Source organism: Primulina tabacum, chromosome 8, assembly GCF_025594145.1.
Source record: "Primulina tabacum isolate GXHZ01 chromosome 8, ASM2559414v2, whole genome shotgun sequence".
Lineage (NCBI taxonomy): Eukaryota > Viridiplantae > Streptophyta > Magnoliopsida > Lamiales > Gesneriaceae > Primulina > Primulina tabacum.
The window spans coordinates 40725893-40737970 of record NC_134557.1 but is presented as its reverse complement, the minus strand read 5'-3'; the positions used below and the strand labels follow the sequence as shown (position 1 = coordinate 40737970).

The 12078-nt window shown below is 36.0% G+C and overlaps 1 protein-coding gene across 1 annotated transcript; it reads left to right on the top strand.

Annotated features, from left to right (window-relative positions):
- Positions 1–3238: 3238 nt before the first annotated feature.
- On the top strand, positions 3239–8002 carry LOC142554187 (putative receptor-like protein kinase At1g49730). Its single transcript, XM_075664864.1, has 9 exons — positions 3239–3548; positions 4485–5036; positions 5134–5415; positions 5853–6114; positions 6229–6281; positions 6393–6460; positions 6554–6643; positions 6880–6964; positions 7032–8002. The coding sequence occupies exons 1-9, from the start codon at positions 3455–3457 to the stop codon at positions 7550–7552; spliced, it is 2007 nt and encodes a 668-aa protein (XP_075520979.1). The 5' UTR covers positions 3239–3454; the 3' UTR covers positions 7553–8002.
- The last annotated feature ends 4076 nt before the right edge of the window (positions 8003–12078 follow it).

Here is a 12078-nt window from a genome sequence, read left to right as displayed (position 1 = left end):
AGAGCGACTTCGCGTGAGTTTGGGATGGTGGGGCAAACCTCAGCGAGTACGATGATTCCCGAAATGGGGGTGAGAAGGCTCTTGAGTGAAATCCCACATCTCTAAACAACGGGAGAGATGCTGGACATTTAAATGAGTGTGTAGCAACCCCTTGTGACACATTTTAAAGCCGTGAGGTCTTCGGGCTTAAGCGGACAATATCACAAGTGGGCTGGGCCATGACATTTTTTCTTGTAGTGTCCACTCATAAGCAATGCCTTCTGTAGATTCCTTGGAAGATTTAGAAGTGAAGACTACCAAACACTGATTCTGTCTCACCATATCATCAAATTTGGGCCAATCCCGACCATTCTTCGGCATTCGGGATACAGGAAACCAATACTTGTTTAAGCCATAGGCGTTAAATACATTCATGAGGCCGTTGGGAGATGAAACACAATCTTCAAATTTTATGGTGACTATTTCAGAAGGATTTGATTCAAGAAACAATTGGATCTCTTTCAAAATGTTTATAGCAGTTTGTGCCAAGTAATCAAACAAGCAAACTTTGAATTCAAAGCCACCTAAATTTGAATTCAAAGAACACCATTTTTGAATTATAAACAATGTGTTGATTAATAAAAAAATATTAGGTTTGATTATGTAAGCAATGATATTTTAATTTTTGTTTTCTTTCCCAAACTTCACCTATAAATACCCATCCATTCTTCATTTCAAAATCACACCAAAAACACAAAATCTTCTTATCTACAATCATAAGTATAGAAGTGAGATAAATGATTTAGTGTGAGATTTTTTAAGAAGTGTTTATCTTTGGAAGAAATAGGATTAGTGGAGAGAAAGTGAGTGTTAAAATCAGAGTGTTCTGAGTGAAATTCTTTGTATTCTCAATTCTCTTGTCTTCTTTGTTATTAATAAAGAAGTGATCTCCTTGAGAGGTTTAGATTGAACGTAGTCCAATCTTGGGGTGAACCACTATAAATATTGATGTTTATCTTATTCATTGTTCATATTACTTATGATGTTCCGCCGTGATGTTACCTCATTTATTTCCCTGATATCCCAACAACTGGTATCAAAGCGAGGTTCTCAAATACTATAGGAAGTCATCGTATGCTCTGTGGTTGCAGCTTAGTCTTAACTTCGACATCAAAAAAGTCTTTCTAGAAAATATTAGGGAAGTAGTTCTTTTATGTTCAGGCTTTGACGATTAATTCGTTTGTAGCAGTTACAAAAGATGGAGGTACGCACAAGTAAGATGATTAGCCTTAATGGCTCTAATTATCAACTTTTGAAAGTAAGATGAAAGATCTTCTATTTGTCACCATGATGCACCTATCGGTGTTAACCGAGTCTAAACCAGATGATAAATTAGATGTTGAATGGAATTTCGAGCACGAGCAAGTCTGCGAGTACATCCGATAATTTGTTGACAACAACGTCTATAATTACATATCTAACGAGACACATGCTCGTACTCTTTGGACTAAATTGGAGACACTATATGCCTCCAAAATTGGCAACAACAAATTGTTCTATTTGAGCAAGCTTGTCCAGGTTCGATACAAAGAAGGAACTCTAGTCACAGATCATCTGAACGATATTCAAGGGTTCATGGAGCAGTTATCAAGTATGAGCATTAAACTTGATGACGAGGTGATAGCTCTGATTGTGTGAGCTTCATTGCTAGAGTCTTGGGAGACTCTGAAGGTATCACTCACGAACACAACACCGGGAGGAGTCGTGAGTATGGACTTCATCAAGAGTGGCATCTTGAATGAAGAGATGATGAGGAGATCTCAAGGATCCTCTACCACACAGTCAGATATTTTGGCTGCTGAGTCAAGGAGGAGAAGCAAGATCAAGAAAAACACAAATCAGAAGCCAAGAAGAAGCAAGTACTCGGGGAGATATGCCAACATAAAATTTTATCGCTGTGGAAAAAACGGACATAATAAAATCTAATGCAAAAAACCGAAAGACAAACATGAAACCGATGATGAGCAAACAAACGCCATTGACGAATTCAATGTTGTTCACGAGCTAGAGTAGGAGTCCGTAAATTTGTTAACTCAAGTAACTAGTTTGGTGATCGATAGTGGAGCAACAGTCCATGTCACATCTCAAAGAGAATGCTTTACATTCTACACACAAGGGGACTTTGATGTGGTGAGGATGGGGAACGTCTTATCCAAAATCGTGGGAAAGGGAGATGTGAGCTTGACTACCGTGGATAGCTCTACAATGATCCTGAAAGACGTTAGGCATGTGCCAGATATACGTCTGAGTCTGGTATCAGTAGAAAGACTCGATAAAAGTATGAGATATGTAAGATTTCAAAAGGATCACTTGTGGTGGTAAAAGGATTAAAGATGTCAAAAGGATCACTTGTGGTGGCAAAAGTATTAAAGATGTCAAATCTGTATGTAGTTCAAGAAATCATTCTGAAGGTGTGAACTACGTAGGGGAAGAAAACTCAACAGAGTTGTGGTACCGATGTCTTGGTCACATAAGTGAAAAGAATCTTACACACACCTTGTGAGCAATCAAGTTCTGTATGGTATAAAGCAGGTTCATATGAAACAATACACAAATTGCTTAGCCGGAAAACAAAACAAGATATTCTAAAAAAAAGGATATCCACAACGAAAAATAGCAATACATGCACGCTGTAAATCGATCGAACTTGTGCAAGCCCATTTTGTATAATCCGTGCTCAATGAAATTTGTCATCGAAGAGAAGCAAATGAGAAGCTTCCATAAAAATTCTCCTAGAATCGAGAATGAAGTTTTCATTCTGTACATGCCAGATCATGAATTAGTAACTGCATCCAATTTCAAAAAAAAAAATTCCAATTGTGTCGAACTTTCCATATATGTATATATATAATAGTTTAGTTACATTGAATATCTAAATGAGTAACATGCGTCACATAAATCAAATAAGTGACTGTCACCTCACTCAGTGCTCATGCATTACAAGTCTTGGATGAGAATCTACAACGCACTAGATCGCCTTTGTTGACGATCCTTTACTCCGACAGCAGGGTTCCTCATTATCAAAATTACATATTTATTTATTTACTTGTATTTGGCTCTATAACTCACAAAGCAGTATCGGCCTTTAGATGAAGGAAGAGTTTTATTACATAGTAAACTCGAAACCTTATTTCAAATTTGTAATTTTTGTATGGATTAGTACAAGTTATCAGCAATTTAATCAGCAATATTAACACAGTTATAAAGGGCTCAACCGCAATTTAAGAAGTGAAAAAGAAAAGTGGTCAAATTCGGCTGACACTTCCATTTTCCATTTCCAGAATCTCATACCCCACCTCCACCCGACCCTGTCTACTTCAAGGATTCACCACAGATTCTTCCCTCGACGCACTAGAGTACGTCGGTGCTGAAGCTTTACTATTCAATCTCTCTTTGTGGGCCCATTTTTTCTGCCATGGAGTCGTACAGACAGGAGGCATTTCTGGGTCTAATGCTAGCTCTGGTATTTCTTGAAATGCGGCTTTATGTAACAATGGCTGCTGCTCTTGGTGAGTTCCCACTTCGTGTTTCTCGTGGTTCTTGGTGAATGATTTGGGTGTTTTGTGATGTGGGTCCGTTATAAATCTTGTAAAGTTTCGATTTTTTAGTTGGTTTCTCGGTTGATTTGCATTTGCACTATGCTTTATTTTGGTGGATTTGTGATGCTGGGCTTGCTTTTTAATCTTTTCGAGGACAGTTCATGCCTGTGTGATTCATGAATTGGGATTTGAATATGGATGAGAATGTGATTGAACGGAGGTAGCTAGAAAATTAGTTAAATATTGCTAATTTCTCGATGTTGCACTTGAAGACCAAATGGCCATAACAGTTTAGTTTTCCATTTCCTCTGTTTAGTTTCTTCATTATTTTTACTCCATTTGGTTTAGATTTGAGAGGATGAGTTGCTTTTTATGTAATAGTAGCTTTTCTAGTGGTGTTATTTTGTTTGGTTTTTTTCGGGAGAGCATTACCATTCCTTTTTAATGAAATGAAAACTACCGTATCAGGTATTCATGACCATTACGTTTACCAGGTAAAGTTAAATATTTTGGATTACAAATTTCCCAAGAAAAGTCTGTCATTAGGTGTCACCTATTTTATTACTCTCTCAGCTGCTGCCTTCTTTATGTTTTTATCTCTCCTTATTGTATTTCCAAGTTTTCTTGGGAGATGATGCTTAAATAAAAGGAAGGAGTTATCGAGTGAAGGTTATTATCGAACCATAACATTGTTGACGAGTTTCACGTGCTAGTAGCATGTCTGTGTTTTGAAGTATATTGATGTAATACTTAATGTGATAGCAATGTTGCCGTATATTTTTTTTTTCAGATTCAAAATGCTTTAAGATGTGAAACTTATCTGTTATTGTTTTGAAAATCTACTTGCTTTCTTGAAAATCATTGCCTGATTGCCATATGGTTTTGTTTCTTCTCAAATGCTTGCAGATTGCCCCTTGGACTTGAGCTCATCTAATTTTACACTAGCTGCCTCCCTATGCTCCAACCAAGATGACAGAGGAAAGTGTTGCCGATACATGAATGCAGTAATTGCTGTTTCCATCTCTCAGTATGCAAATTCAACAAGTAACTTGGGGGTAGCTTCGGATTTATCTGAGATCTGCCTCCGTAGCATATCTAAAACTTTTCAAATATATGGAGTAACAAGAAATGCAATCGTTACCTGTCGCTTTGGGACAAAAATACCGGTTAATTACGACTGCCAAGGAATATCAAACGTTTCCCAAATGCTGCAGACTCCAAAGTTTAGTGATGTTATGGAAAACTGCAAGGTTCCTTTATCAGAGGACAATACTTGTAGAAAGTGTTTGAATGCAGGGATTATATATCTTCGGAATCTTCTAGGGATGGTAGATAATTTGACACTGAGTACTTGCAGGGATGCATCTTTTATTGCACTTGCAAGCCAACTTGATTACATGTCAACTATTGATGTTGCAAGCTGTTTCTTTGGAGTTCAAGGGCTTCTCACGCATCCAGGTTTGAAAACTGGGAGATTACCTGACCTTTTGTCTACTTTGTTGAATAGTTCATATACTTTGTTTAGTTTCGTTTTAAATTTTTCTTCCAATTTTAGGGTCAGCTGCTACTTTGCTTCCCCCTCAGGCATCTCCAACTCCACCAATTGCTGCTAGTCCGACTCAGCTTTCCTTGATAGCACCTTTTAAGGAAAAAGTTCGTCCCTACCACATGACACTAGTTCCTGCCATAGGTATTGCAGTAACAATACTAGCCGTGGCGATGCTGGTAGTCTTTGTTATCCTCATCCGTCGAAAAAGCAAAGAGCTGGAGAGCACTGATATGAATGATAAGACATCCCCAAAAGCCATTAATCCATCCTCCAAAAAAATTCAGGATGGTATGTGACTATGCGTCAGTCAAATAATTTATTCTAGAATCAAATATGATATTATTAAGATTATGATGTACTTTTTATATAATTCTTCTGCATAGGTGTCCTGTCATATTTATTCCAATATATTTCATTATATAAAAGAAGTGACAAGTGTAATATAAATTAAGAGAGTTCAATAGAGCTTTAACTATTTGGTCATTATGCCGTAAATCTAGCAGTATATTGTGAATGATGGGCCTTTATGACTGAACTATGTTAATTTTGTATTTTGTTGCATTTTCTCTTCGCTGCAATTTTACAACATCTAAATTCAACTAGATGCTCTAGTTGCTTCCCAGGGTATTCTATCTTATTTTGGCTTCAGAACTATGCCAATTAATTTTCCTTTACCATATAATCCTAATCCTTTTTTTGTTGAATGCATTACACATTATGTGAAGGTCCGCCCTGTATGTTTAGAAAATTCAGCTACAAAGAGACAAAGAAGGCTACAAACAACTTTAGCACCATAATTGGACAAGGGGGATTCGGAGTTGTGTACAAAGCTGAGTTTCCTGATGGGTTAATTGCAGCAGTGAAGAAGATGAGTAAAGTTTCGGAGCAGGCAGAGGTAGAGTTTTGCAGAGAACTAGAGCTCCTCGCTCGCCTACACCATCGTCATCTTGTTACTCTGAGGGGTTTCTCTACTGAAAAATATGAAAGGTAACACAGTGAAATATTTCCTTATTTATCATCTATCCTGCATCAAAAGGTATATGTCACATTTAGTTGAAAAATGCCAGAGAAGTATAATGCCAGTAACATATTTGATGGCAGGTTTCTTGTATATGAATTTATGGGAAATGGGAGCCTAATGGATCATCTTCACTGTATGTTTCAATGTTTCTTTTCAAACTTTGTCTGGTGCTGTAACAATGCTTATGCAAAGGATTCTTGATCGACATACTAAATGTCTCAAGTGCTTACTTGTTTATGTTCAGCACAAGGTAGAACTCCTCTGAGCTGGCGTACAAGAATTCAAATTGCTACCGATGTGGCAAATGCATTGGTAAATTCCGGGATTATGCTAACCTACACAGGTCTCTTGTTTTTATAGTTTTTAATCTTTCAGATTTGTTGGTTATAACATTTTCTTGTGCAGGAATACCTCCACTTTTATTGCAATCCTCCTCTGTGCCATAGAGATATTAAGTCGAGCAATATATTATTAGATGAAAATTTTGTTGCCAAGGTAATGCCATCAAAGTAGTTGAGAGAATTTATGCTTTATGAAATGAAGGATCTTTTTGTTTTATAGTCTCATTACAGAAACTGTGGTTTAGGTGGTTGATAGCCTGTATGTGAGTCTTTGATCCTATGTTTTTGTTAAGTGACGCCTTTTGCAATGCATTGAAATGTCCTCATGTTTGCATGATCCTTCAAGGGAACATACTCATCCAAGTACTACTTGCATTATCAATTGCCCAGGTTGCTGATTTTGGCCTTGTACATGCTTCAAAAGATGGTTCTATTTGCTTTGAACCTGTGAACACCGATATACGAGGAACTCCAGGTTTAAAACATCCGTTGAGTATAACTTTCAAATGGTTTCCAGATACTAAAGATTTAAATATTGTCAGGTTATATGGATCCGGAGTACGTAGCGACACAAGAGCTAACAGAAAAAAGTGATGTCTACAGTTATGGAGTTGTTTTATTAGAGCTAGTTACAGGAAGACGTGTGATACAAGATAACAAGAACTTGGTTGAGTCGTCCCAAGTGTTTTTGGCTTCAGAATCGAGGATAACTGAGCTCGTGGACACGAATCTTGGTGATGAGTATGATTTTGATCAACTTCAAACCATAGTGTCAATTATTAGATGGTGTACTGAAAGAGAAGGGAGAGCCAGGCCTTCAATAAAGCAAGTTCTCAGGCTTTTATACGAAAGTACAGACCCTTTACACAGTGATTTTGTCAAAGCTGTGGAGGATGAAGAAACTGGAAGCAGGGGAAGGAGCAGTAGAGGCAAGAATATGTTTTTCAGTGGGGATGGGAAATGCCCACCTTCTTCTTCGAGCACGTCTAAGTCATATTGCAGCCGAACCTTCCTCTTAGAAATGAGCCCACCTCAGTCGCCGAACAATATTCCTTCCATTTAAGGTTTACATTCACGGTTATCTGTGTGTTTCTGTTTGAGAATATGATTCCAAGACAACTTAGAATGGATGAGGGGCGGCTAACTTTCCGTTAAGTTGTCAAAAATGCTCGCTTGAAATTTGTGGAGCATTACTACAGGAGTAAGTGCAGAGGGTAAACAACTGTATGCATCTTGATATTCTCGGGTGAAAGTTGTTTGATCCAACTGTCAATAGCTTGAAGGGGATCACACGAGCAGCAATAATTTAAATGACGGTAATCACATCACAGTAAATAAGAACGTATAATCTTCCTTCTTGATGTATATTTAGAGTTTTTCAGACAGTTCAAATTTTGTCGAAAAATGGTTAACTTTGTGTAACCTGTACATTAATTTTTTAAGTTTGGTCCTGCTAACTGCTGTTTCAAGTTTTTGGTATAGGAATGTCGGTGCATACGCAGTTAGCTTTTCGTGGATTACTGTCATAAGTACGTGTGATATACGTAAATATCAATTATATAATAAAAATTAAAATTTTGATTTTAAGTAATTTGAATAATTTTGTTTGTAGACAAATAATTTGATTGAGAACTTATACTTATTTTCAAAATTGTTTTCCAAATTAAAATTCAAGTACTTGATTTTATGTTATATAATAAATTATAATAAATATAATATATAGAATAAAATGAACTGAACAAATTTTAAATATATATATATATATATCAAAACATCATGTATAAGACTTAATAACATAAAAATCAATCAAATTATGAATTTATCAATGCATAAATCATAATTTACATAAATGAAGCACACTAAGGACAAATAATTATCAATTTAAAATATTTGTAACTAACTTATCAAAACAATATCAAAACTAATGAAATAATAATTAACTGTTAGACTTAATTTAATTGTGGTGATGAGAGTCAAAATGTGGGGACCCGGACGCTAATCATTCTCTTAATCATCATTTGAGACAATTTAATCAATTATAATAAACATGGTCTAAATATTTTTTTTTCTTTTTAAAATACAGTATTAAATGCGGAACGTAATGGAATACATTCTAATATACATGTCAGTATTAAAGTACAAGTCCTGTACTATATATAATCATTCAAACTAAGGTTTAACAACTAAATATCTATCAAGTGTCCAAACCCTATCTCTAATCAAGTCCGTAGTCTCCACTCTAATCACGATCTCTCTTCATCTCCTCGACCCTGAACCTGTCCCACCTGTTGCCATGCACACATACAAACACGACAACAGCCGGATACTCCGGTGAGAATAAAATCCCAGTATAAATCAACGAAACATGCAATCATATAATCAATATAAAAGTATAAAGAGATATCAGGAATATGTATCAAAATCTGAAAATATAATCAATATAAGACTGTCAATCAGACTCGTGACTCCACGACTCAGACTAGACTCATCCTAGTTTAGGGATCCCGGTTTCCAGACGTTGGCATTCCTATATCGAACATCAGTAATAGAAGAAACTCCAATTCTATCCACTTCGATATAACCAAACATCCGGTGTCTTGACCTATCCGTCACAGACTTTGGCACTATCGCCAATTCACTATCTTGTGACAATGTGCAATGTGTCAGTGACGATTCCATCATTATCGGCACTTATGTCACAAGATCACTCGTCTAATACCCGTCTAATACATGCTTCTATAAATCAATAGAACAAGCATATCAATTCAAATCAATGTAAATAATAACAATAAGTATGTGATTTAGGAAAACTCAAGTATATCCTACTCGAGTCGTTCTCCCAATACCACATTGACATATACCTTTCTTTTATTGCAGTTTTGACGCCGTTCCGGTCTGGAATTCAAAGTCTCTCAACACTCAATCTGGCAATGACAATATCAATAGTATCATATCAATATACTACTCCAATCAATACCAATTCTGATTAATCTGGATTTAATTCAAAATCAATAGCATAACGGACCAATTTGAATATCCCCGTCAATACAATATCAACGGATAATAATTACAATCCATAACTGATATCCAACACAATCTGTAATCAATCCATAATCCAAATCTGTCCAATATCAATCGATATACTCTGAAAAATCATAACAATTCCATAATCAATTTGTTTCTCAATCTGACTTCGATTCTACGATGTCTAACATGTCAAGAACATCACATATGAATCATATCCGATTCTGACAATATCATAATTTCAAGACATAACAAAACTTAAGAAAACTTACGTTCAGTTGAAGCCTGCGTCGATAGGAACACAGTACCGAAGTCGGATTCAAAATCAGACGGGCGGATCGAAATCTAAAGGCGTAAGAATTTCTGCGAATCTTCCCTCGTTTCTCTCTCTTTTCTGCTGAATAAGGAAGGAAGATATGTATATATATATATATCATAGTTGCATGTTAAAGCAACGTGTTAACTTTTCCTCAATTCTCGTTGGCGCTCGTGCGGTTATAAATTCCCGCCCGGGCGCTTGCTCGGCGCTCGGGCGGTTGAAGCTTACTGCCCGAGCGCGGCATTCTCTGTCCAAGCACTTTCAGATTTCACCCTTGGTGCTCGGGCGGTCACAAACTACCGCCCGGGCGCCACATCTTCTGCCCGAAACATGTTCCTATTGAACATTGGCGCTCGAGCGGTCATTTTCTACCGCTCGGGCGCCAATAGTTCTGTCCAAAAATGGCACCCTTCATATGCTTTGGTCAATCTGGTCTCGGACTAACCCGTCTATAATCATATCAGTTCATAATCACTAATCTCATATTAACAGACTCAAAATCTCGGTCATTACACAAAACCAGTAGGTCGCAATAGCTATAATCAGAAGAGAGTATAAAAGCAGAAAATCTTGTATCACATTAACAAAAGCAGTACCCTTCAAGTACTTAAACGGCTTAGAAAATCAGAAGCAGCACTTAGCTTTAAAAGCAGAACTTAGCTTAACCAGAAGTAACTTAACGTTTTTACTTGATCGTTACAATCTTAAATGTTACCGTTATTTTACCTAGTACTAGCATTAATTGCACCATTAATGCTGTACAAAGACATTTAACGCTCCTTACCAATTTTGGTATGAAACAAGACTGATTACTCTAAAGCTTTCTGCAGGACCTTTTTTAGGTATTAAAGCTGACTCTACTCAGGAGCATCAGAAGCTGTTTTTGATTATATACGTTAGACTCAAAGTTTTCTATATATATAGAGGTCAATCTTTTCTAGAAAACAACATTATTATCATTATCAACGCAACAATGATTCCAAATTGAGTTTTGAGCTTTCATCAATTACTTATCTTCTAGCTCAACATACAGAAAAGCAGCACACGCTTTATTATCCATATCCGATCTTCTGAGATCACTTTATGTTGTTGCTGTTTCGAAAACCTCTTCAAGCTAAACATTTTACTATATCATTGAGAAGAGTTTGTAAACTGGAAAAGAGTTTTTTCTAGAACTTTGTTGTATTCGTTTTACTGAGTTGTGTAACTAAGAGTTTCAGTAGGCTAAGTCTAAGCCCTGCTGAAGTGGGTGTGTACAAGTGTTGTACTGTAATATCCAAAGTCTTTTAGTGATACTGATAAGCCCAAATTTTATAGAGATTGTTAGGGATTTTATTTGTGCTTATCTAGACTTTTTATCCCAATTTATGTGCTTAATTGAATTAATAATTGTAGATTTAAATAAAAGATGAAAACTGATTAAATTTGGAAATAAATAAATTTACAAGACTTCAAAGGAAATAAAATATTTTTATTTTATTATCTTGATATTATTGAAGTTCTTGATAAAGATGGAGTCTAATCTTTGAAAATAAAATCTACAATCTTATTATTTACAAGGTTTAAGTGGAGATGAGCTTAAAAAGAATACAAGGAGAGGCCCATTTAGAAGAATAAAAGGAAGAAAAGCGTACAGGGAAGCAGCCGTAACAGAGAGGAGAAAAAAAGACAGAGCGCGGAAGAGAGAGGCGGAAGTGCAGAACAAAGAAAACAGAAGGCTACTATGAAGTAGATCCAGCGCGGAAGAAGGAAAAAAGGGAGGAAGACAAAAGACAAAAGCTGGAGGAATTCCTCACACACGCTACAAATCACTGAGAATTCTTTCCTTCTTTCTTAACTATGTTTTTTTCATTGAATTTAAACATTGATTTTGACTTTTATTATAAGTTTATGGAGTAGATTTTTATATACTAAGGCCACGTAAAGACCGAGACAGATTATTTTTGATGTTTTAAGTTTGATTCAAGTCGATTATTTATTTTATTCATTGATTGATGTCATTTATCACGTGTTCTTTTAATCTGGCCAATTAAATAGAATATTTGTTGGTTAATCTAAAATCGAAAGGCGATAGATTAATATTTGCTTCACACATCAATCAACACATGGTTAAATTGATTAGATATAATATTCGATTTCAATGTGCGACTTTAAGTTGAAAACTGGAATTTCACAGCGATCTAATGCAGTTAAATCTAACTAAATTCAGTTATGAATAATTGGACTGTTAGATTTAATTAGGTTTA